This window comes from Echinops telfairi, unplaced genomic scaffold, assembly GCF_000313985.2.
Source record: "Echinops telfairi isolate 266 unplaced genomic scaffold, ASM31398v2 ScPeMD7_31;HRSCAF=116, whole genome shotgun sequence".
Taxonomy (NCBI): domain Eukaryota; kingdom Metazoa; phylum Chordata; class Mammalia; order Afrosoricida; family Tenrecidae; genus Echinops; species Echinops telfairi.
The window spans coordinates 56,257,935-56,285,027 of NW_022103928.1; the positions used below are offsets into that span (position 1 = coordinate 56,257,935).

General features: G+C 48.1%; 1 protein-coding gene across 2 annotated transcripts in view; it reads left to right on the forward strand.

The window, feature by feature from the left end:
• ZNF438 (zinc finger protein 438) overlaps positions 1-26,852 on the forward strand; it is a 185,027-nt gene extending 158,175 nt beyond the window's left edge. For both annotated transcript variants that reach the window (XM_045290102.1, XM_045290101.1), the window contains 2 exons: positions 19,624-21,337; positions 25,751-26,852. In XM_045290102.1, coding sequence (XP_045146037.1) covers positions 19,624-21,337; positions 25,751-26,354 — 2,318 coding nt within the window. In that variant the 3' untranslated portion in view covers positions 26,355-26,852. The remainder of the gene's footprint in view (positions 1-19,623; positions 21,338-25,750) is intronic.
• Positions 26,853-27,093: the final 241 nt, after the last annotated feature.

Below are 27,093 nucleotides of genomic sequence, written 5' to 3' on the forward strand. Positions count from 1 at the left end.
CTTATGCACCCATTTGTCTTCAGTGATCCGTTCGACACCCCGTGATCACACAGGTTGATATGTTGTTCCATGTGGGCTTTGTTGCTTCTGAGCTAGATGGTCGCTTGTTTACCTTCAAGCTTTTAAGACCCCAGATGCTATATCTTTTGATAGTCGGGCACCATCAGCTTTCTTCACCACATTTGTTTATTCGCAAGGCAGTTTTTTGTTTGTAAAACTCTAGCACTACTAGGAATAAAAATTCACAATCTAATGGTACTTTTAATAGAATAAACCTGTTATTCTTGTCTTTAAGCGAATTGGCAGCAAAATTCTTAAAATGTTTACAGAAATTCTAATACCCAACTTATACTAGAAAGAGAAATTTAAAATTAGTTTGCTCTTGATAACATTATTTTGAATATATTTTATTCATTAAACCCTTTTTAAAAAGTGCTCTTTTAAAAAAGTTTATCAAGACAACTTTATGGTAACATAGATTTCCATTGGAGGAAAATATGTTATTTGTTTAAATATAATTATTTGAATTATTTTATGAATATAAATTCCACTTAGGTAAAATAAGCCTCAGTTTTCTCCCACCAAGCAACTGGTAGGTTTGAACTGCCAACCTTGAAGTTAATAGCCCAACGTTTACCACATAGTGAGACGAGGGTTACTAAACCATTACATGTGTATAGGATTTCCCCAAGAAGCTTATTAATGTACATGAATAAAATTATCTACTAATATTTTAAATATACTTTTATTGGGATTAAAAAGAGCTCTTTATTTTCAACTCAGCCCTACACTTCTTCCTTGCTGCAGCCTTAAGGAAATAAAAATGAACAAACAAAAACATTCTCAGGTTTAATTTTGATCCTTATTCACACATGCACAGATTATAAAATCTCCAAAAGGGGGTGGCAACATTAGATTTGACCTAGGAACGATCCTGAATCATTTTAGTTTGAAAACCACATTAAACTTAAAAATTCTCAAGCACCTGAAAGAGCATTTGTTTATATGGCTTATCCTAAGGATTATAAAGAGAGAGAAAAATACTCTAAAATAACAATAATAAGCTCATTACATGCTAAAATGAATGGCATTTTTATGACATAATTTTCTTTCCAAAGGAAAGAAACAATTGTTGAGAGAAATGGCGTATTTTCATGTTTCTGCTTTGCAATCTCTTTATTCTGGCTTCTTCAAAGACAGCTAGGATCTCATATCTGGTCCTGATTTTCAATCTGGTATGATTATGTTGTTTATATCGGAATATTGGAAGAAAATTTGATGTTCACAGTTAGTGTGTGTTTGGTGAAAAATACAACTTTTTTTAATAGTTTGCTGCCCTTGCCTTAGTTTAGGCAAAGGTACCAAAACAGTTTGGCCTACCTGGCCTTTAGCTCCATCAGCACAATGTCATTCAATGCCAGCACAGTGAAAGTGAGGGTTGTAGACAGAGATGAAAGAAAGAAATTAATGAGTAGAGACGGGAATACTATAGTACCCACAATCAATTTCTTTCATAAAGGAAAAATAAAGGAGATAGGGGGGTGGGGCCATAGTTAGAAGACAAGACAAAGCTCAAGGACTGTGCAAGCTGTTCTTGTGGGTGTTGTCTTTATACGATGAGTGTAAGAATGAGGAAAACAAAACAAAAAAAGGAATGAAGAAAATGTTCTAAAATTGATTGTGGTGCTAATTGTATAATTCTTGATATGATCGAACTATGAAATTATACAATTCATTAATTCTATGACAATAAAAATTTTTTAAATCATAATAAATTTTACTTAAAATATCCCCAAAGCAAAGGAAAACAAGATACTATGATTGAGAGATCACAGGTCGCTTATTTAGTACATATGATCTTACTTGACTTTAGTGAGAGAGACACTGGTCTAGACACTGAAGTCCGATCGGTGAGCGAAACAAACCCCGCTTTTCTGGGCCTTGCCTTCTACTGGGAGGAGACAGATAGCAAATTGATTGATGCCAGTGTATACCATCGCTGTAAAGATAAATGTCGTGAAGGGAAATTAAAGTGGAGTGAGGCAGCAGTGACTGGGGGCGCATTGTGGAGCACACTGTGAGCACGGTGAGGGGAGATCTCGCTGAGACATTGGGACACACCATGCTGCTCACAGAGGTTGCAGGACAGGCCTGGAGAGAAGTGGGGAGGGCGGTGGGATCCGGAACAGGGTGAGGGCGTGCTTCTTTCTAAGGGGCACATGTTGCCCCATTTTAATATTTTAGGAATTGAGGTAGCTGAGTGGTGCATTTGAAGCGATGATGCTTCCCCTCCTGTTCCCACCTCCCAGAAAGGTTTACACATGTGTGTCCAACATAGCGGCAGAAGAAAAAGGGACAGTGAATGAGTTCCCACTTAATGACCTCTCTTTTCTCCACAAGGCCAATGCCAAAACTCATTGACAAGAGAGCGATCACCACAGGTGTTGAGAGCTTGGGAGAGAGGGTGGTGGTGACAGGAGACTGCTTCGGAAGAGGAAGGGGGACCTGGACTAGCCTATCAGGGAGCAGGGCCTGCAATTACAGGTGATCCAGTCGGACTGCAGAGAACTTCCTAGGCTAGGATCCTAACAGGGATAGATCACCGGGTCTTTGTCCCACCGAACCTCGGATGGTTTCAAACCTCTGACCTATTGGTGAGCAGTCAAATGCTTAACCTTTGCGCCACATCACCTGCGCTTCTGTAGTTCAAGACTAGATGCCTTCAAACCTGTAACACTGGCCAGTTGTTGAGTGACTCCAACATGAGGCAATCAGGCCATAGGAGCAAAGAGCAAAGGGCAAGGGTGAGGGCTCATCGAAGCAGGTGCTGGAGGAAGACAGTCATCAGCCACAGAGATAGCCCTGGAGCCAGGAGTGCAGATTTTCTCTCTCTCTCTCACACACACACACACACACACACGCACGCACGCACGCACGCACGCACTAGCCCTGGAGCCAGGAGTGCAGACTCTCTCTCTCTCACACACACACACATACAAACACACACACACACCAGCCCTGGAGCCAGGAGTGCAGACACACACACATGCACGCACATGCAGACACAGGCGTGCATAGTTCAAAGGGAAAGAAAACACCTGCGCAATCCCACCATCTCTTGCATGAAAATGGAAAGGTAACTGTTACATATTCATCCGCCAAGAGTAAACATGCCAGGACTCCTCCCTGGTGGATCTGTTGTCTTCCAAAGGGCAATCACGATAGTGATGGAGGAGGAGCCAGGCAGGCTTCAAGGAAAAATAATGCCAAGTGGTCCCCACAGATTTCAAAGTGATGGGTTTGCTCTTTGGGCCTGTTTAGATCAGAATTGGATTACATGGGAATTACATCAGAATCGTATACGTTTGTAAACGCAAACACAGCAGCCGACGTGGTCTCTTCCACCAAGGGGACTGCCAAGAGCCTCGTTACTGCCGTCCCGGAACGGAACCACGTTTTCTTTTTCTCCACATGCTCTTTGCCTTGTCAGTGTTGCGTGGGTGACTCTGTATGTGAAGTGGCACATGTGCCTGCATAGGAAAAACACATTAACAGTCAAGACCGACCAAGCAGAAGAGGTAGGGACTGATGGTAGTGGAGTGAAATTTTTCATTTTCTTTTTTTTTCCCCAACGGTTTTATTGGTACATAATTTACATATCCTACAAGTCAATAGTTCAATCAGTCATATCAAGAGGCAGTGCACAGTCACCACCACATCAATCTTAGAGTATTCCCTGCCCCCGACGCCACCAGGTTAAATCATCTTTAAAATGAGTTGTGCAATCACAATCAGTTCTATTGTCCCCCTCCCCTTCATTATTTACTTCCCAAATCCCTTATCCCTCCCTATCGCCTTTCCCAACCCCTGCATCCCTGTACCCCACCCCACCCCCACCAATCAGTTATTCTCGTTATGCGTCCATTTCTCCTGGGATTCACTTAATAGAGCTCTTGGACGTGAGTCTCTGTTACTCCCACCAAATGGTTGGGCAGGGCTATACAACTAGGACGTGGGTACCACTGAAACTAGAGGGGATTGGTCCATATTCGTTACCACGCCGCTGCCTGTAACAAGGAGCCATCTTTGAAGCTGCAACGGAGAGAGAAAGCTCGGGACCTAGGGAAGAGCATATTCCTGATCTCTGTCTGAAGTGGGGAGGCCGAGACCAGAGGTACCAGAGACTGTAGGATGGAGCAGCACTGCGACCATGGGACTGGGAGACAGAGCTGCCCCACCACGGCAGAACCCAAGGGATCACGTGACTGAGAGTCTGAGCACCAGAGAGACTGGGTGAGGAGAGGTGCTGGACCAATGACTATAACCTTACAATTTGCTGATCTGATTTGTGGTGACCTGTTAACTTCCCTGTTAAGCCCCCCCAATTGTGATTATTGCCCGGGAGTTCTGTGTGGCCAGAACCCCGCATAGAAGTAGAGTGCCTTAGAGGAACAGTTGGTTCCAGAATAGATAACGAAGGATGGAGGGGGGAGGCACCTTTGACCCCTGCCTTGTGGCAATAGAGAAGCCCGAAGAGGTCAGCTATGCCCCCGACCCCACGCAGTTTGCTGCAATCTGATTGTCCACACAAGAGAGTCTTTTCCCTCAAAGCAGCGCTTCTCAACCTTCCTCGTGCTGTGACCCTTTCCGACAGTTCCTCAGGTTGTGGTGACCCCCCCAACCATAACATTATTTTTGTTGCTTCTTCATAACTGTCATTTTGCTATTGTTATGAATCTGCTGACCCCTGTGAAAGGGTTGTACGACCCCTAAAGGGGTCACGACCCACAGGTTGAGAACTGCTGCCTTAAACCATCTGGTTCTATCCAACTTTGGGCATTTACACATAAAAATCCATTAACAAAAGCTGAGGTAGGGGAAAATTAATGAAAAAAGCAAGAAGTGCTAAATCATTGAGTTGCAGGTAAACCAGCAGTAAGGATAAAGCATCCTTAAAACGTCCAAGCAGTGGGACCCTCATCTGACTTCCCAGCACACAGGTAGCACGCTCCTCAATAATGCCCCTCTTCTCGCAAAGGAAACTACTTTTGAAATTAACATAAGAGTGTCTTTGTGACTCACCTCACTGCCAGTTAGTCAATTCTGACTGATGGCAACCCTTAGGGCAGGGTAGACCTGCCCCTGTGAGCTTCTGAAATTGCAGCTCTTTAGAGGAGTAGAATGCCTCATCTTTCTCCCCGGTAGTTTCCAACTGCTGACCCCAGGGGTTGCAACCCACTATGCTGCCAGGACGCCTGCTTGTGATTCCAGTCCCCTGCTGTTGATGATTCTGATGCTGAAGCCATCTGATCTTAACCACATTCATTTCACAATCATGGTGCTTTGACCAAAGGCACCACCCAATGTTCTGCCCGCTTCCTGGTACAAGATTCTAGCTGACTGCACAGGCTGATGCAGGAAACCTTGTATTTTAGCTAATTCCAAGGACAGAAGAAGGTTTCTTCACCACTGTCATCTTGTTAGTCATTCCCCCCGACCCCCACCCCACCCCCAGGTACTTAACTTTGCCAACTGCCATTTAAAGGCAGGGTCTTCAATCCTAGAAGAGATGAGATGGGCCATGATATTGCCCTTCCTGTATTTTTTTGACGTGAGCCCTCTGTGCAGCTTACTAATGCTCTTTTGCTGGCAACGTCTCTGAGCCCACCAGTGCCTTTCACAAACAGCTAACTCAACCACCGTCGGAATATCCGGGAAAGAGCCTGTCCACAGGTTTTGTTTGTGGATGGGGAAGGGCCTGCACCACGAGGCTTGCCACTTATCATGGGTAGACGGTCAGCTCCCCTCCACCACCAGGGCATTGTCTGCAAGGTCATTCCAACTCAGGACATCCTAAGTGTAAGACCAGAACCGTGCTCCGTACGATTTTCAGTGGTGGAGTTTTTAGAAGTACCGTATATACTCGAGTATAAGCCAACCCGACTATCAGCCCAGGCACCTAATTTTACCACAAAAACTGAATAAAAAATGTACTGGGAAAACTCAGCTTATACATGAGTGTATGCAGTAAATCTGTTTTCAAGGTCTCATAAATTTCAGCTGTGTGATTCAACTATCGAAAGTTCCATACCGGTAATAGCAAGGAAAGGAATAATGGGTGTGTGTCAGATAGAAACCCTGGTGGCACAGTGGGGGTTATATATTGGGCTGCTAACCATAAGATCAGCGGTTTGAAACCACTAGCCCCTACATGGGAGAAAGACATGTAAAGTTTCTCGCATGGGTAACACCCCAGTTCTTGGCTTCCCACGATGAAAGAATTCATGCTGAAGTCCGTTTTGTAATCCAAGTGGGTTTTTATGAAGGACAGCATAAGTTTCAGGTTTTACAGTCTCGAAGAGGTTCACAACTGGGCATGAGCAAACTCATGGAAAAGAGCACCCACACATGCAGACCTCGGGGGTGGGGGATCCCAGGGACTGAGGGGTTGAGGGAGCAAGGGGCAAGAGGGTGCAGAGGTCAGAGCACAAGGCAAGAGAGGGTGTGGGCCCCAAGCAGGCCTGGAGTGGACCCTAAGGAGATATGCCCAGGCAGCGTGTGCACCCCCACCCTCCGACTTGCCTCTGACCAGGAGCAGGATAAGAGAGAGCAAGAGAGGCTGTGGGCCCCAGAAGCGCATGTGCTTCCTCACCGGGGAGGGAGACCCTCACCTTCCCCTGCTGCTAGGAGCCAGGTTAGAGAGAGGGGCCTTCCCACAGCCAAGATATTTCAAACCTCTGGCTGGAGCCGCATGGTTGATGGTACTGGTTGACCCCAGGCTGGGTTGAGCCCACCTGGGTGATGTCTTGAGCCTGGGCCTACTTTGCACTGCCCAGGTGTACCTCCCACCTGGCTGGGGGCTTGAGTGTGAGCATGCTCAGTTTGGGGTCTTCATAGGTGTCTAACGGTTGCCTGATTTCCTTCCAACCTCCTTTATGGGGCCTTTGCAGGCATGGGAGGGACAGCCCCCCCGTCCCTAAGTCTAGCTACCTAACAGATGAGGCTTTCTGCTCCCATAAAAATAGACCTTGGAAATGCACCGGGGCATTTCTACCTTGGTTTATAGCAGTGTTCCCAACCTGTGGGTCCCAACCCTTTGAGGGTCAAACAGCCCTTTCACAGGGGTCGCCTAAGACCACTGGAAACCACATATTTCCAGTGGTCTTAGGAACCGAGACACTGTGGACACTATCCGTCTCCAGGTGGTCTGCTCACATGCAGATATGCCTATATACGAGTACCCCGTGGGCATGAAGACTGTTAGCTCTGCTGCACCATGCTTCAAGACAGCATTTCATTTATTTGTCATTAGAAATAAATATTTTACAATATACAATTACATATTGTTTTGTAATGAGTCACTATGCTTTAATTATGTTCAATTTGTAACAAGGAAAATACATCCTGCATATCAGTTATTTACGTGACGATTCCTAAGAGTCAATGATGAAATGACAGTGATGAAGTAGCAACGAAAATAATGTTATGGTTGGGGGTCACCACCACATGAGGAGCTGTGTGAAAGACATTAGGAAGGCTGAGAACCGCTGGCTTAGAGGCCAGGTCGCTAAAAGTCGGAACTGGTCCAATGGCACTGAGTGTGGTATTGGGGGGTTCTGGGAGCCAGTGCAAAACTATGCTCCGTAGAATTTTCTGTGACTAATCTTCCAAAGGTACATTGCCAGACCTCTCTTCCAAGGGACTGCTGGGTGGAATCAAATGAGCAACCTTTCTGTGGGTCTTAACTTTTGTACCACCCAGGCATGCCCATCCCAGTCAAACAAAACCACACCCACCCACCCCCCACTGCATCAAGTCAATTCTGACTGATAGTGATCCCGTGGGATCGACTAGAATTTCCCTTGTGGGATTCCAAGACTAACACTTCATGGGAACTAGAAGCCTCATCCTGCCACCCCGTGGTTTCAAACTACTGACCTTGTGGGTAGCAGCCCACTATATAACCCACTGCACCACCAGGGCTCCCTGCCTAGCCCAGTAAGAAGGACTCATTTGCCACTAGTAGGGGTCTACTTGATGGGAGGGTGGCCCCACTCAACTAAAACGGATAGGGAATCCTTTGAACGTGCCATTATTAAAATGTACTTTACAACGAAATACACCACACACACATATATAATATTCTTTTCATTTGAAGCACGAACCATATGGCCCCCAAAGAGTAAAGCGTTACTTGAATTAAACAGATCATGTTGTGTTGACGTCCCTGCCTTTATTACCGTTAATATGTTAGGCAGTCGGTCCTTAAACTCTCCCATGAAGACTGCCCTCTCTCTTCCTCTTGCTTCAAAATAGATTTACATTTTTAAAAAAATTATTTGATTTAGTTCCTCTTCTGATGCCCAAGTTCTCTTTTCTATGATCAATCTGCCTTAAGCTGCTCAATAATTTCCTTAGCAAAATAGAGAATTCTGTAAGAAAAGAGCTTTCACAACACTGGCTGCCCTATCCTACCCACTGCAAACCCCACACTTTCTGAGCTAAGGAATCCTTGGCGCTGGTCTAGGCCCCTGGGGTTTACCCCTCCCCCACCTCAGCAGCACTCGGGGTGGCCTGGGAGGGGTGGGGGTAACTTTCTCCACCACTGGGTTTGGGAACAACAATTAGCATCACTACTCTGTGTAAACAAAAGCCTGGGCGGAGTATTCCCCTTAAATCAATCCTTTAGAATGCACATATGTGAACTGCACCTCTCATTTAACTATCAGTCTGATTAGCACTTTGCCGTTCGGAAAACAAAGGTTTAGGGTGTGGCCCGGAGTGAAAGGGCTAAAGTTAAGGAAGCTTGTGATGCTAATACCTGGGCCTGAGGTGAGGGGGGCAGGGGGCGCAGGGGGTGAGGGAGCAAGATTCACAAATAGCCATTTTTTCACCCTTCCCTTCATTTACCACCCCCCAAAGAAAGATCAGTTTATAGGAGGCGGGCTTCAAAAAGTCTGTGGGAAATCCCCAGTATTTTTTTTCTCACTGGCCATGAACTTTTTGAAACCCCCTGTATTTCCATGTGATTAATATTCAAAACCCTTCAGCCCCCACCCCTCACCCCACCCCCCGTTCCCTGCCCCTATGACCAAAAATCAGTACCAGGAACCTGATCCTTTGGGGGCTAGAGAAGAGTGTAAAGCTAATATGTAGTTAGTACCTAGGGGCCCTGGTGGCGTGGCTGCACTTTAGGTTGCTAGGTTCAAGGTCAGCAGTTTGAAACCAGCAGCTGCTCCCTGGGGGAAAGACCAGGCTGTCTACTCTGGGAAACCCACAGGGGGCAGATCTACCCCTCCCAGCAGGGTTGCTATGAGTTGGCATCAACCCGATGGCCGTGCGTGTGGGTTTTTTTGAGCTAGTATCCAACACTTCATAGGCTGGCACCTCCGTGGCTGTTCTCCCCAGGTATCCTAAGTGTGCCCTTTGTACCTGGGCGCTATTTGCATTTTGCCCATTTTAAAAATGAGACTATTGAGAAGAGGTTACACAGTTCCCCACGCGCCACGACTGTGTGCTGGAGACCGGAATCAGCACCGAATCTCTCTGAACCCCCAAACACTTGACCTTAACCCAGCGCCATTGCTTACAGTCAGCAGGCAGTGGTGGGGAGAGCCCTAGAGTCACTGCTAGTCCCCTGTGGTTGCTGGTAGTCCTGGCTGTCAAGTCGGCTGCAGGACACCTGAGAATGAAGCGTGGCCCAGGTGTGTGCCATCTCCCAGCCCTTGTACAGCCCAGCCCATTACTGCAGCCATTGTGTCATCTCCCTCCCTCTGACCGTCTCCTTTACCAACAATCGGCCTTTCCTGTTGAGGTGTCCAAAGTAAGCGAACCAATGTTTGGGGGCCTTATTTCTTTTGGTTTTTATTTTTTTAGCCATTTTATTGGGGGCTCTTGCTCTTAGGACAATACATACGTACATCCGTTGTGTCAAGCACCTTTGTACATATCTGCCATCATCCTTTTCAGAACATTTTCTTTCTACTTGAGCCCTGGGTATCAGCTCTTTCCCTGCCCCCCACCCCTCCCTCATGAACCCTTGATAATTTATAAATTATTTTTTTCATGTCTTACACTGACTGCTGTCTCCCTTCATCCACTTTTCTGTTTTCGTCCCCCTGGGAGGGTGTTATATGTTGATGATTGTGATCGGTTCCCCCAATCTCCCTGCCACTTTCCCCTAAGAGCAGTCTGGATGTATTCTTTTTTTTAATTAAAAGATCATTTTATTGGGGACTCGTCACAATCCATCTATCGCTTGCATCAGGCAAATTTGTACATATGCTGCCTTCATTCTTTGCTAGACGTTTACTTTCTGTTGAGCCCTTGATATCAGCTCCTCTTTTTCCCCCCTCCCTCCACCCTCATAACCCCTTGATAGATTATTAATTGTGATTCTTTTCATATCTCACACCAACCGCTGTCTCTCTTTCCCCATGTTTCCGGTTGTTCTCCCCCCTGGAGAGGGGTCTATGGCTGTGTGTCTGTTGTGACGATCGGTTCCCCGGATGTATTCTTTAGAGACTGATCAGCATGTTTCACGGTAGGTTCAGTCTTCTTTGTCAACACCTCAATGCAGCAATGCTTCTTCTGTCTTCCCGTCTCACCGGCTAGCTTGCTTTTCAGCTTGGAAATCTTTTCCGGCAATATGGAGAGAATAGTCCTTGCTAACTCAGATTATTTGGGGGGATTACATGAGATAGGTGCATGCAGAGTATTTCCCAATGGATCGGACACAGAAAAAAATGACTTCTGATTACAGTCATGTTTAAGAAAATGAGTTGAGAAGGACTGCAAATAAAGATGTGCACGTGCTCAGAAATGGCGAGCTCCCGGGCTTGCTAAACTCTGCGCTGGATTCCCTGGTTAGCAAGACCTGTGCTGAGTGGGAGGTGCCGGTGTCGCTGAGATCATTAAGGGAGTTGGATAGGAGCAGTATTCCGTAGAGCTGGTTAGGTGTGCCGAGGAGAATGGCTAAGACTCTACTTAAATACAAGATATCCAGTTGGGAGGATACTCATGTCCTTTGGTGTAGTCTCAATTTCACTCAAATTTAGGTCAGCGATAAAGAGGTCTTGGGGTGGGGATGGGGGGTGACAGGCTACAAATACATGGGCTAGAAGTGGTCTTTGGCATGCTGAGCCCTTAGAAACAAAAGAAAGTGTGTGCCTGTTGCTGGCGCGTTTTACAGGGCGCTGCAGCCCACGCTCCATAAACTCTCGTTGACTCTGACCGGCACTCCGGACCCTGGACAGTGCCTTGGGGAGAGGGGAGGCAATGGCTACGTGTGTTTATAGGTTTTTTCCAACAGAATTAAGTTGAGCTCCCTGGTGTTAGGGAGCATTTCTCTTACCCTGGATTTCTCCCGGGAATTAACCGTATTTGCTTTAGCCAGAGGCCATCTCGGGGAACAGTTTGAAGCCCGACTGGAAGGCGTTCTTTGAGCGCCAAGTGAGAGGGAGAAAGGGATGCCAGCAAACAAAATGGAAAATGTTAGTGGGGTGGGGGTGGGGGCGGTTCATTTTAATAAAATTACAACTTAAACGACACCTCAGAGTTTGAGCTCACAAGTGACCAAGACTTGGCAGGGCTTCCATTCTGATCCTGGATCCAGGGAGCAGCAAAACTCCCATCATTCTCAGCCTGCTCCCAACTCGAGGCCCACACAGACAGAATCGTGGGAGTTTGTTGACACAAACGAGAGGCACAAGTTCAAACACCTTGTTCAGAAGCAACAGGACGGAAGGCCTTCGGCCCTACCATTAGAAACGAGGACACCAGTGGTTTGTGCCTGCCAGGAGAATCGTCCTCTGGACCTGTCCTGAGTCCTCTCCCTGTTGGATCCAGCCCTCATTCTTTCCTCCCTGCCAGGCCTGGGCAGGCCAGAGGTAGCCACATGGGGAGGTGGTGGTGGGAGAGGTGAGACACTGTACATTCTCAAAACAGAATCCAGTGGGTATTGACTGGCATTTCATTTCAAATGACTTCATTTCCCACGGAAGGATCTTTTCCAAAAGAAAATATCCTTGAATGTCAATAGAAGTTTTGAGATATGACAAGCTATGTCTATCTCAAATTTTCTTCTTTTTCACCCCCTTTCCATTAAAATTCAAAAATAGTGTTATATCTGTGGATCAGTGATGGCTACTTTTTAATATAAATTCCCCCCTTTTGAAGGGAGAAAGGTTAAACTCAACCACGACCAGCGAGTTGGTTCCAACTCGTAGTGACCCTGCAAACAGGGCAGAAGTGCCCCTTAGTGTTCATGAGACCACAGCTCTTTACAGACTAAAATGCCTCATCTTTCTCCCCCAGAACAACAGGTGGTTTTGAACTACTAACCTTTCAGTTAGCAGCCCAACTCAGAACCCACCGTGCCAATTGGAATGGAACACAGATCTAGGCTATGTGACCATTGGCATGTTATTTAACTTCCTCCAGTCTCAGTTTTCCTAATGTGTCAGAAAGAAAGAATACGACCTGGCTGCAGAGTTTGAGTTCGGGTGCAGGTAGAAGACCTAGCACAGATTCTAGACCAGAGTGAGAAATCAGAGGGTCTTAGCAAGCCAAAATCCCACTGCCCTGGTGCCGATTCGGACTCGCTGCAGCCCTGCAGGACAGAGGAGAACTGCCCCATGAGTCTTCAAGGTTGTGTTCTTTACAGGAACTGACTACACCATTTTCCTCCCTGGGAGTGTCTGGTGGGTTTGAACCACTGACCTTTTGGTTAGTGCTTTAACCACTGTGCCACTGGGGCTCCTCGGCACCTCTTAGTTCCTCTTGACTCCACAAGATCAACTTGCCATCGGTTCCCAACACCTCTTTTCAGAATAGTTTTTTTTTTTTTAATGCTTAACATTTTAATAGTCCGTATTCAAAATCCTAATATGGTAAAAATTCCCATCAAATAATTGTATAAAATTAATTTACTGAGCAAATCTTTTTATGTCTTCAGTTCATAAAAGTCCATTTTTAGTGCTGGAGAATCCTGTGAGTCTCTTTAAATATCTTATGGGTGAATTTGCAGGGTTTCTGGAACTTAGGAATGTCCGTGGAAATGACCGTTTTTCATTCTTTAGTGCACTGCTCTATGGGCTCTGTAACTGAGTAGGTGACAGGTGCGTTCTCCAGATCCCATCACCTGCAAAAGGCCTTGTAGATGTGTCGTGGTGTAGAGCACTGTTACACCCACATTGCTGAGAAAGGCTTCCTCTTGTCGTGCATCTGAAGTGTTTTAAAACGTAAAGCATCTTCAGCTTCTCTTGTTCAAATTACTTAAAAACTGTAGTTATTCCAGCATAACTGACCTTTTTAACAAATTGCCTCATTTGATCCTCCCCAATGTTGGGAGGACCGGTTCTCAGGACTGCAGTTGCCCTTGGGCAGTATTGAGCTCTAAGACTTCTTCGTGCCTAACTTAGGAAGTGGTTATGTATTGGCGATTAGATTACTAGATCCATGAGCAACTCTCGCATTAAGTAGGCACGAGTGATCCCAGAGGAGCTGAGACCACCTCCGTGTGTGTCTCTAGTCACAGTCACATATGCATGGACACACATGTACCCACCTCAGATACGGTTTTTAAAAATTGGATTGAAACAGAGAAAACATTCTTTTTTCTTCCTTTTAGTCATTCAACAGATGTTAATTGAGCATCTGCTGTGTGCCAGGCAGAGATCATCCAGTTCACTGGAAAACAAGCATCTAGCGCGTTCCTGACCCAGCCGTCCCCTTGTTCTCCGCCCCACCAAAGACTACCACCAATGTTTGTTTCCACTCTGAGATAATCTATGCATCTATATGAATATATTTGCATGTATACCCCCCCTTTTTTCTGCAAGTGTAAGAATGGCAGGGAGCTGGGGGAGCATCTGTTCTTTTAGTCAGGAGCACTTCTCAGTCATGCCCATAGGCACATCTCTCTGGTCTTAGGCCCCTAGCCACTTGGCCCTTTGGCCTCTCTCTGCCTTGCATGAACAAGGTTTCAAAGCTCCTTTAGCACTGATAATAAATGCTCAAAGGGCACTGCACTCTGCCATTTTACAGTCTACAGACACTATAGCTCCTTGGGTCTGCAAACCTAGCTCCCCCAATTCAGTGCCCGGAGGCACCCCACTCCACAAGCAGGCCTCCTGCCCACAAACCCTCACCTTTACTCACGCTGAGCCAGGAAGCCAGCTGCTGCATCTCCTGCTCCGACTCTTGGTTCTGCTGCTGCTGTTCCTCAGATGCTGCTCTGTCTCCTCAATCGAAGAGGTTCAGCATGCAGGTCCTTGGGGCCCAGAGAACATACGCCACTCTGAGTCTTCTCTCGTGATGTTAGTGAGCCACCACCCCCCCCCCTTCTGTTTCTATCATGAATCATTTGAAACCTAATGAGTTTGCAAAACTGACCAGTCCCCACAGGAGAGCCCCATTGGCCCTTTTTGCCGGTCTCACCCACTCATGAGGTGGGAATGACAAAGACTACGGCTAGAAGAGCCACACCAAATAAGTCACTGTGCCACCACAAGCGGCCGTGTACTGTAAACATTCTTCTTAGAGAAGAGCCCGGGTCAGTTTACCTTACTGTTTTTTTCATTTCTGGAAAGTGCTCTGTGGTCTGGCTGAATGATCCTTGTTATCAGTCCCTTACTGATCCACATTTGCACGGTTCTCTGGAGGATGTTTTGTTGCCTTCTGTCTTGCCCTTTTTCTTCTGCCTTGCAGGTCTCCTAGAATGTTGCTTTCAGTCCCAATCATTTCATCCCTAATGGCTCTGGGACATGGGACTCGACACCCCAGCCTTGGCTACCCACCCTCGTGTGTACTTCCTGATGGATTTAAGCAAGGAGGAATACATTCAGTAGACCCAATGAGGCCTTCTCGCCCCACAGATTCTATTTGACGAATGACCAGGGTCCAGCTGATGATGCTTTTATACGCCGGAGTCCACTTCCTTTCAGAGGTTGAGGCCTGAGGAGAAGAGATTCCATTTGGCCTCGGGCAGGACTCTGGCTTCAGGTTGCCCAGTCAGCTCTCACTGATCTGTGTCCTTCCTGCAGCAACAGAGCTTAGTACGTAAGGGGTTTCCTCTGCTCTTTGGCTGCAGTAAGCTGCCTTTGCCCTTGAATGCCATCGCTCTTCCTGTGCGCTGCTATAGCCACTCACACCAAGCGGGTTTTGCCTATGGGGGAGGCACCTTAACGTCTAATGTATCACGACTAGCCCACTCCCTTGGGGACAGCCCTATGAAGCATATCGAGTTTCATTTCTGGAAGCCTTCACTGTCAGAAGGTTGTTCTCCTTCCTGACTTAGGTCTTCAGAGACTGAGGGTGACCTGGACCACTGGCTGCTGCTTCAGCTGCACCTTCTGTTCTCTGTTAACTCTGCTCCTCATCACATTGGCGTGACCCTGCCCGGCCTGAGGTTCGGTTTTTCCATTGCCACGTGGTCTTCATCCCTTCGTCACCTCCCCCCGCCCTACTCTTGTCCCTATGCATTACCGCTTTCCGTCAAGCACTTTTAAAATGTTCCGTGTGTGTACCCCAGCAGCAGCATGTGCTGTGCTCTTTTATTCTTTCCTTAAGTGGTTAGTTAATTGGCCTCACCTCTACCTCTTAAAATCTTCTTTCTTTATCATCGAGGGGTTCCCCGTGATGTTACCCTAGCTAGCTAGTTCTTTATTCTGGCAGTGAATGGAAGTAGATTTTTAGGAAATAATGTTCCAGTGCGATGCCTTCTACCTCTTTTATCATCTTCAAAATTGAGGAGGGATAAAAATTCTCTTGTGAATTCTGTTCTTTTTCTTTCCATTTTCAAGAAGGCTCCCTCAGCTCCATCTTTAAATGCTTCATACCTCCCATTCATCACTGTATCACCACTTACCAATTCTACACGTGTGTGCTGAGAATCTGCCATGTGCCAGGCACCCGTTGGAGGCCCTGAAGAGTCAGCAAGGGACAAAAGGGACAAAAACCCCTGCCCCCAAGGAAGGCATTTTCCAGACCGTGACTAACGTACTAGATGCAGGAAGCATTGTGGAGAACGTTGGCGCAGGAAAGGGGAAGAAGTGTGGGTCCAGAATGGAGGTTCAGGTTGCACTAGGCTGGTAAGGGATTCGTGTACAAGCAAAGGCCATTTGAAGAAAACCACAAAAATAGCAATGGAGCAAGGCCTGGGGGGGTTGCAGCAAAGAAGAGCATTCTGGGAAATGGGGACAGCAAATCCGCAGGCTCCGAGGAAGGAACACGTTGCCCTTTGATGGCGTCCAGTTCATTCTGGCCACGGCACCCTCACGTGACCGCGGAGACCTGCCCCAGAGGGTGCTGTAGGCTGTGGCCTTCGTGGAAGCAAATGGATAATCTCTGGATGGGTTCAATCTTCCTCCACCATCTCCTAGTCTGACCGGTCAGGACCTTGGCTGGAGAGAGAGAAGATAGAAATCCACGAGGTTCCCGGGAACCAGATGGTGAGGCTTTCAGGCCCTTGGACTTGGTGTGTTTGTAGAAACGTAGAACCGTTGGACAGTTACAATCAAACAAGGAGAGTGGCCTTTTGCTGTGATGTAGTATCGACATCACTAAAGACAAAATCGCCTTTCTTTCAGCTTTTCCTACTAGAAATCTCTTCTGTTCATTCAACTAGGAGTATGAGCTAGATATGATCACTCAGGGTTATCTCGTCTCTCTTCCCCACCCGGAATCTGTTGTTTGGATGCCGCGATGTTCGTGCCATGTTTTCATCAGCCTTGTGTCTAGGTAACCAAGAGCCATCCGTTATTTCCGGCTCTCCACACACTCAATCTTGATTTAATTCGTGTATTTGCTACTTACCTCAGCACCGCTTCCCAACAGAGGAGACGACACAGCACAAAGATGAATGCCACTCAAGTTCAAAGACTTTAAAAATAGAATAAAAAAGACAGAAACTCTGTAGGAAGAAGTGAATGTAACAGGCCCAGCTAGTTGACTGATGGACCAGTTAGCCTACCTGTGAGCCTCATAGTTCACAGGCCTTTGAGGAAAGGAAGGAGTTGGCATAACTGGCCTCATCTGACATCTCTAGTATCCAGCGCACGCCACCACATGATACTTCCTTCAAAGCATCCCTTCTCGTCATCACACCCTGATTGCTTTTCTAAAACAAGTTGATCAAGACTCCTTTCAACCTCCTTCCTCCAATATTACGTATATACTTGTGTATAGGCCGAGTTTTTCAGCACATTGGTTTATACAGTTTTTATGGTAAAACTGGTGCCTCGGCTGATACTTGAGTCGGCTTATACTCTAGTATGTACGGTACTTTTTGTTTGTGCAGGGGCAGTGGTTTCTGACTGTGGCTCTTCAAGCCAAAGTCTCTAACTCCCACCAAACACCTTCTCCCTGCATGGATCTGGTAAGGAGGTAGGGGAAGATGCTAATGGACTTCACCTGTGAGTCCTTGTGAGCCAGAGTCCCTGGAATGCCATCAGGCTCCCTCTAAAAAGGACCCCTCTGAGAGCTCAAAATCACACCGAACAGATCACAGCGCTAATTAGGGGAGGAGGACTGGGGGAAGGGCTACTTTTCTGCAGCCAGCCTTGGGACCTTGAAGATTACAGAACTAGAGTAGAGGTCCCACTCCATTAACACCGTGTACCGTTGTGTTCATTTTCCTCTGTGAGTCGTGGTGATCTGTCTTCGTTCAGGTGGACAAATCCAGCGGACAGGGAGCGTGGTGCCCATCAGTGGCCTGGAAGGAGCTTTCTGTGTGAGTTGGGTGGGGTGCTTGTTTTGGGGGGTCTCAGTATCTTTACTTAGTACTTCATACCTTTGTTTGTCTTCAACATATTTTTTAAAAGGCGTCACATCCGCCCTTTCAATCCTAGGGTTGTAATGTCCCAAGCACACAGAAACAGTGGGGAAGGTGTGAAGGAGACATTTACAAGGCACGTGGGGAAAGAAAAGGCCCCCAGAGTGGGCATTCCGAGCCTGGCACGCGGCCACGGCGCAAAACAAACTGCGCTGCCTGTGGGTCACGTGGCGCCTCCTGAGACTGAGTGACATATGAGTCTGGGACAAGAAACAGTGGTTTGACGACAAGGTGCGGTGAGACATAGCAAAATGAATCAAAGGCCGGCGCCGTGCTCAGAGAGCAGAGAGAGTAAGGCCTGGGCACACAGAGCAGATGGAATGCCCACCAGAGCCTGCCAGAGAGGGCGGCCAGCGGGGGAGCTTCCCAAAATGCAGTGGCAGAGAGAGGGAGACAGGTGTGCCCTGCGCCTGGAGAGAAGAATCAGAAGTCCATAAATGGAGAAGCTGGATGGTGGGGATCGGGGACGAGAAGGACAAAGCCCAGCTCTCAAGAAGCCCCGTCTTTAGTACGACAGACGCGCCTAACCATGCTTAAAACACGAAGTCTTGTGGGGAAAGGCAGAGGGCTGTAATAGGTGCTCCAGAGCTAGGGAGTTTCCGAGGGGCTCAAATGGTGAAGGGAGTTGGCTACTAAAGAGAAGTTTGATAGTTGGAACCTACCCAGGGGTGCCTCGGAAGGAAAGCCTGGTAATCTGCTCCTGTCAGGTCCCAGCCATGAAAGCCCGCTGGAGCCCAAGTCCCTGATGGAGAGGGTGTCCCGTGAGTCAGAATCAACAGCAGCCATCTAGCTGAGAAGCAGCAAAGCCCACAGGGAAGAAGCACACCAATCTGTGTGATTACAGGTGTCATAGGGATCGGGTATCAGGCATCAAAGAACAAAAATTCATATCATTGAGAATGTCGGGCAGTACGGAGCAGGGACCCAAAGCCCATCTGTAGGCCGCTGGACATCCCCTTACAGAAGGCTCGTGGGGAGGAGATGAGCCAGTCAGGGTGCAGTGTAGCAATGATAAAACATACAACTTTCCTCTAGTTCTTAAATGCTTCCTCCCCCCCCCTATCATGATCCACTATCATGATCCCAATTCTACCTTACAAATCCGGCAAGACCAGAGAATGTACACTGGTACAGATAGGAACTGGAAACACAGAGAATCTAGGAGAGATGATCCCCTCAGGACCAGTGGTGGGAGTGGCGATACTGGGAGGGTAGAGGGAAGGGGGCTAGAAAGGGGGAACCTATTACAAGGATCTACATAAAGCCCCCTTCCTGGGGGACAGACAACAGAAAAGTGGGTGAAGGGAGACGTCGGACAGTGTAAGACTGACAAAACAGTAATAATTTATAAATTATCAAGGGTTTGTGAGGGAGAGGGGGGCAGGGAGGGAGGGGAAAAATGAGGAACTAATACCAAGGGCTCAAACAGAAAGCAAATATTTTGAGAATGATGATGACAAGTGTACAGATATGCTGGACACAATGGATATATGTATGGATTGTGATAAGAGTTGTATGAGCTCCCAATAAAATGATTAAAAAAATAAAATAAAATCTCTCATGTTAAACAAAAAAAAGAATCAACTCACTGGCAACTGGTTGGCTTTTCTGTTGTGTTTGTCTTAAGAAATCAGAGAAGAGAAGAAGAAGAAGAGACCAGGGGCGGGTGGAGAGGAGGGGACCTTTAAACTTGCAGTCCGAGCAGAGTAAACATGACAGTGCTGGTTTGCGTTCCCGGCAAATAAGACTGTCATGGGACAGTGACCTTCTGTGTTGTCTCGTCCCTGCAGGGGAATCTGGAACAGTACCGAGTGGGAGAGGCGGGCAGACCAAGAGTCACTTTAGGACCATCGCCCCGAAAATCGTGCCTAAAGTCCCGGCCTCCAGAGCGCTGCCGTGCCGCTCCCTGCCATCCTCCCACCACCCGAGCCCAGGGCCCGCCATCGGCCCCACGTCCCTGGTGATGCCTTCCCAGAACTACGCCCTGATGCAGCTCACCGGCCAGGAGGGGACGTTTTCCCTGGTCGCTTTGCCACCCGTCCCCTCAGCACAGAAGCCCAGAATACCCCTGCCCGAGAACCTGAAGCTGCCGATTCCTCGGTACCAGCCCCCTAGAAACAGCAAAGCGTCCAGAACGAGCCACAGCCAGCCACAGGTCCAAACCCAGGCGCGTCCTCAGATGTCCTCTCCCCCACACAGCCGTCCTGATGGTCCCCACAAAACCGTATCATCCCAACAAGCCCTGTCCCCGAATGAGGCCCCAGGCACCCTTGGCACCACCACTCTGCCCGACGGAGGTGGTCTCATAGCCTCGGGACCGACACTGACCTCCAGCCGGAGAGGTGTGAACACCCCTTCCCCACCAAGACCACCCGGCCCACGGGAGCCCCCAGCAGGACAGGCCCACCCGAGGGTCTCAGGGACACCTAGCTTTGCGAGCAAGAAAGCCTGCAGCAAACCTTCTACCATCCACCTCTCAAAAGCCATGGCCAGTTTGCCCCCCGCCGTCTTGGGCAGTGCTGTTCAGTTGCTCTGGCCTGTCCCCAAAGAGAAATTGCCCATCTTACCCTATGCAAGGAGGAGTACCGCAGACCTGTGCAAAAGGGAGCCCGAGGCACCTGTGGCCACTTTGTCCAGCCCTGGGCACAGAGCCGACTGCTGCTGGGTGCCCTCCGTCACAGGAGGCTCTCCTGCTGCCACCAGAATGACTGACGAGACCCCCGGCCCACTGGCGTCAGGTCCCTCAGAAAGTGCCCGCTGCCCAGCCCCCAAGTTAGATCTCCGCCCCGAAACAACCCAGAATGGTGGTTCGAGCCGGAGAAGGGCAAGAAAACAGAAATCACCTGAGGAGATCCTGGCCCTCCCGGGGAAGAAGAGGAAATGCCTCCCCAGTAAGTGTAGAGACCATAAGGAACGAGTCAGAAATGATCCTCAACAACCCAGGAACCAGAAACCCGTGAAAAAGTACCGTAGCATCATGCCCAAGCCTGTACTCGTCACGCCAGCGTTGGCTCCTCTGACCCCACCTGCAGCCGCGCTGCCGCCCCCCGCTCCTGGAGGCCTGCTGGCTCCGAAAGCCCCCGGCCCCCAGCCGACTGCCGGCCCTTCCCCGAAGCCCAGCGTGGCCTTCAGAAGTGGATGCGCTGGCCCGAGGAAGCCGTGGCACAGATGTCAGGTCTGTAGCCGTAACTTTCTGTTCAAGCAGCATCTTCGAGACCACATGCACACGCACACCCACAGACAGCCTTACAGCTGCCGCATCTGCCGCAAGACGTACGTCCATTCCAGCAGCCTGAGCACACACATGAAGCGTCACCACGGTGAGAGCCGGCCCAAGAGGCTCCTGTGCTGCGAATTTTGTGCCAAAGTGTTCGGCCACGTCCGGGTCTATTTTGGGCATCTGAAGGAGGTGCACAGGGTCTCGATCAGCACCGAGCCCTCCCCTGGCAAACTGCAACCAGGGGACCTTCCGAAGACCCAGGGGACAGAGGAGGCAGCGGAGAGGTGAGTGTTGGTGGAAACCGGGGCTGGCCAGGAAACCTGTCTAGTGTGGGAAGAGGCCCTCAGGTCTCACCCTCTTTTGAGGCCATGCAGTTTGTGAAAACAGCTCCCAGTGGAAAACTTCATTCCGATCGTTCCCAGTGCTGTGAAGAGTGGCTTCCATTGTCCCTGGTTTCTGAGCGGTCATGGATTTCATTGCTCTGACCTCAGTGAGCCAGGACGTGAATGCCACTTTGAGGTCTACTGTGAGAGGAGAGAAGATTCATTTGGATCTGAAATGTGAAATTGTAAGCTTTTGCACATGATTCTCTGACCTCTTTACAGGCACGAGCCCTTGACATCACACCCACAGATGTTACATGTAAACAGTGACATTTGCCCTAGAACACAGCCCGACCCATGACAGAACCTCACGGTGGGTCTGCTGTGTTGACTTTACCAAAGGTAGCCCAACCTAACCCTGACATTGACCCTCTTTTTCCCATCAGGCCAGATTAGCCTTGTCCTGAATCACTTACCCTTAGCAGGCCCTACTATCATAAGCCAACGGGCTAAGCTATTTGGAAGCCTGGCAGTCAGGCAGAAGAACAGAAAGTAAACCAGGGCCTCACCCTGTGGGTGAGCTGAGAGCTGAGTGATCCTGGGTGTTCCCTGCACATCACATGCCGATGAGGGGGTTCCATTAAAAGTATCATCAATACCGTGAAAGCGAAACATCTCCCAACACCTTACCTCTCTGGCCCTCATCATTCACAATCATCCAGATATTCTACAGGCGGATTGTACTTTCTATCCAATGTTAACATACTCTGACACATTCATTAAAAATAGTGGAGGTCTGCCCAGTTTTCTCCTCATTTCACTAGTTTCTCTCATTTTAAGCTGATCCAGGGATATCTTTTCAAAAGGGGCCCTGGTGACCTGATGACACTGGGGGTTAGCTAGTGGGCTGCTGTGTTAGTCTGGGTTGACTAGAGAAACAAATCCAGAGACACTGATATCTGTGTCAGAGAGAACTTTATATCAAAGAGTAATTGTACTTTAAGAAAACATCCCAGCCCAGTCCAGATGAAGTCCGTAAGTCTGATATTAGCCTATTTGTTTGATACCAATCTATAAATTCCTCTTCAGACTCATGCAACACATGCAATGACGCTGAATGCAGGAAGATCACAGGCCAGTGGGTGGAAAGTCTTATGGATCCAGTGGCAGTGGAAGCATCTTAACGCTGATGGGTCTCCACGTGGCTCCTCCAGCTACAGGGTTCTAGTGTAGCTCCATGTGTCTTGTCAACAGGAATGTCTCACAGGGAATGTCTGTGTCTGCCGCGAGCTATCTCTGTAGCACCTCCAAATGAGGTCATAAAGCAGTGACCCGATTGACAGGCTAAACTCCACCCCTTCACTCTTTTTTTAAAAAATCATTTTATTGGGGGTTTGTACAACTCTTACCACAATCCATACATACATCCGTTGTGTCAAACACATTTGAACATTTGTTGCCATCATCATTTTCAAAACCTTTTCTTTCTACTTAAGCCCTTGGTATCAGCCCTCCTTTTTGCCCCTCCCCCTGAGCCCTGTCTCCCTCACAAACCCTTAATAATTTATAAATTATTATTATTTTTTCATGTCTAACACTGTCTGATGTCTCCCTTCATCCACTTTTCTGTTGTCCGTCCCCCAAGGAGGGGGTTATATGTAGATCATTGTGATCGGTTCCCCCTTCCTACCCCCACCTTCCCCTTACCCACCTGGTATCGCTACTTTCATTATTGGTCCTGAGGGGTTTATCGGTCCTGTATTCCCTGTGTTTCCGGCTCTGATATGTACCAGTGTACGTCGTCTGGTCTAGCCAGATTTGTAAGGTAGAATTGGGGTCATGATAGTGGTGGTGGGGGGTAAGCATTAAAAAAACTAGAGGAAAGTTGTATGTTTCATCGGTGCTACACTGCACCCTTACTGGCTCATCTCTTCCCCGCAACCCTTCTGTAAAGGGATGTCCAGTTGCCTACAGATGGGCTTTGGGTCTCCACTCCGCACTCCCCCTCATTCACAGTGATATGATTTTTTGTTCTTTGATGCCTGATACCTGATCCCTTTGACACCTGTGATCATACAGGTTGGTGTGCTTCTTCTCTGTGGGCTTTCTTGCTTCTCAGCTAGATGGCCGCTTGTTTACCTTCAAGCCGTTAAGGCTCTAGATCAGGAATCCTCAAACTTTTTAAACAGGGGGCCAGTTCCCTGTCCCTCAGCCCCGTTGGAGGGTCGGACTATAGTTTTAAAAAAAACTTTGAATAAATTCCTTTGCACACTGCACATATCTTGAGTAAAAAAAACAAATGGGGCAAAAACACCCGGCGGGCCAGATAAATGTCTTCAGCGGCCCGCATGTGACTTGCGGGCTGTAGTTTAAGGACCCCTGCTCTAGATGCTATATCTTTTGATAGCTAGGCACCATGAGCTTTCTTCACCACATTTGCTGATGTACCCACTTTGTCTTCAGCGATCATGTCAGGAACGCTTTACTCTTAATAGTCTCAAATTGGCACCAGATTATGTAACTACCACAGCTGCTAACCTCAAGGTCAGAGGTTCAAACCCACTCTGCGGAAGATAGAAGAGGCCATGTTTTCCCATTCAGATTTAGTCTCAGAAACCCTTTGTAGGGTTACTATGAGTTGGAATTGACTCTGTGGCAGTAGCCTTGGCTGTGGGCTACTGTCCCCTATCAGATATCTTCATTTACCTAAATACCATCCTCCCTCAAAAAACTTCATGTCTTAATTAGTTTCCTTTAGGTAGGTTTTGGTTTTTTGTTACTGTTGTTGCTGTTGCTGTTTGTTTTCTGAAAAGCTTGGTGCATACACATACATATAAATTAGAGATTAAACTCACTGCCGTTGAGTCAATACAGACGTATATATAAGAAGTTATAGTAGCAAATTGAAAAGCCTATTTCTATGTATTAAGCTGGTAGAATTGTTGTTGTTGTTGTCAGGTGCCGTTGGGTTGGTTCCAGCTCACAGCAGCCAGTCCTCTGCCGTCCTCACAGCTGTTCCTTTGTTTGATCCTGTCCCTGCAGCCACTGAGTCAGTCTACCACATCAAGGGCCTTCCTCCGTCTCCCTGCCCCTCCACTTTACCCAGCATGATGTCCTTCTCCAGGGACTGGTCTCCCCTGATAACCCGTCCAAGGAATGTGAGATGAAATCTCACCCTCTTTGCCTCTACGGAGCACTTTAGCTGTGCTTCTTCCAAGACAGATCTGTTTGTTCTTCTGGCGGTCGATGGTATTTTCATTATTTTTCACCAGCCCCAGAATTCAAATGCACCAATTCTTCTTCTGCTCTCCCTATTCAGTGTCCAACTTTCACATGCATATGAGGCAATTGACATGGCTGATAGAATTAGGGTACTTTGTTTTTTCCCAATGTTCTTCAATGAACATCTATTAATTTGGAACTAAGGAAAATAAGATTCAAAGAAAATGTAATCATGCATCATTTAGACATGGGTCTGCCTGTGAATGGGGGTGATTGCTCCAGTACTTTCCAAACTGTTTGGAACAAATGCTGTTGAAATAGATTGCTTTACTTCAAGTACCTAAGTGGGTTTTGGTTTTGGTTTGAGGAGGAATGTTTTTAATAGTCCATGATTGTTAATAGCAACATGCAGAGATGATAGTCACACCGTTAAATGAGTTTTGACACTATTCAGTCATATTACGTGCAAGTAAAACTTTGCTGATGATCATTTTAAAAATGATTGCAGCAATCGCTGTTAGCAAATGGCCAGAACCAAGCTAGGTTCCGAAGGCATCTTATGCAGACAGAGGAATGCCCTGGGTGTTCATATGTAAGAATAGCGGCCAGTGTGCATTCGTTCTCAAGGTTAAGGTTGGTGAGGGCCACAGCCAGGTGGTGAGGAAGCTGCCTGCCACAGAGCCAGGGATGTCCCTGCTGCGCCAATACCTGTTGCTGTCAGTCATCAAAGAATAATCAGCCCACCTTGGGGGCTGCATGATGACACCAGGGAGTTTGAGGAGGGTGTGACTCCAGGCAGGCGTGGCTCTCCTGGGGACTCTTGGTGAAGGTGTGCCTGTGCCCTGTTTCCTCCATCCTCCAGACTTCTCTGAGTCCTGGTCGTGTGAATGGTTGGCACATCCAGTTGCAAACCCAATGCCTAACAGCCTACTTCCCCCGCAATCAGCCATCGAAAACCCTCCTGAGTGCCAGTCTACTCTGGCACACACTTAGGAGGTCGCTGGAGCCGGAGTCGGCTTGATGGCCTATTGTGTTTCTCCTCACTGGGTGTGTTTCCGGTCCCCAAGGAGTCCGAGGTGAAAGGAATGTTCATGTGGTGTCAGCCCCACCCCCCCAACACACAATCTTACCCTCTTTTCTTCTCCTCTTCAGGGAAAACAACTCAAGCCCCGAAGGAGACCTCTTTCTAAATCGGGTGGACGAAGTCAAATTACAAATCACATGCAGCCGCTGTCAGATCATGACTCAGTCTTTCTCGGAAATAAACTTTCACCTACTGTATGTCCATGGAGAGGAAATCCAGGGCCGACTCCGGGAAGGCCTTTTCCCGGGAAGCAGAGGGGCTCCCGGAGAGCTGGCAAAACACCCTCCTCCTGACGGGAAGCAGTGTCCGGAGAGGAGAAAGCTCGGTGGGCCTTGTCCCTCCGAGGAAGAATTACCTGTGTGCCCTAACTGGAAAAGGCAACTCTGCCTTCATCCTCAGAAGAAGGTGCAAACACAAATGAAAACCGAAGGAGCCCACTTGGGGCCCAGGGAGCCAGAAGACCCCCAGGGCCCTCCGCATCCCACCTCTGACACTGTCCTCTTGCACTCCCACGTGGGCTTTCACTGCCTCCTGTGCTCGCAGACCCTGGGCCAGCGGGAGGAGCTACTCCTGCACTGGGCGCAGCAGCACCACTGTGAGGACCCTGGCAGACTGTGGGCGCTCTTCAGTGCCTTCTCCAGCCAGGGGGTGATCCATTTCCCAATGGGATAGGAAAGGAGACAGGGGAAACAGAGGGGCACTAGGGAGGGTGCCACACATGGCTTTTCTTGGAGAGCGTTTATGGGTGGTAATTCATTATGAAATCCTGCGAGCAAGGCCCCGCCTTCGAGCGAAGAAGCGATCATCTTGTATATGGTTGTCAATTCTTAGACGGTTGTTCCCTGGGTGCACATCCTTCAACGTGTTCAAGTTCTCTGCGCTGGCTCGCCGTCTTAGGCTGTATCTCAGAATCATTGAGAAAAAGGGCTTTGGGAGACTGGAATGGAGCGGTCTGGTGAGCTTTCTTCAGAGGACACTTTTCCGAAGAAACACCGGGGTGGCCCATCGTGTGGATTGTTCAGTGGGATCCATTTCCAGGTGGTGAAACCGTGTCAACCTCAAAGAGGGATCAAGTCGGATGGTAAATGTTGATATTTGTTCAATGACTCCCTGCTTTATTGGACTCTGCGCTCTACAGCTGTCTAGGTGATAAAGCCATTATTTAAAATCCATTCTTTTCAGGTCTCGTCGTTTTCTTGTTTCGTTTTGTTATTAATTCTGCTGTTTCCACAGGTCCGCATTGCCTTGAAAACCAGTTGGTGGCAAGTTTCACAGCTGCGGTGTTCCATTTCCAAGTAGTCGAAACCTTTGTAGCCCTTTAGCTGATAATAAAAGTGATCCCTTCTGCTAAAAAGTCATTCTCAAGGCATCTCTGAAGGCAGAAAACAGACAGCTCGGAAGCGAACGAGAT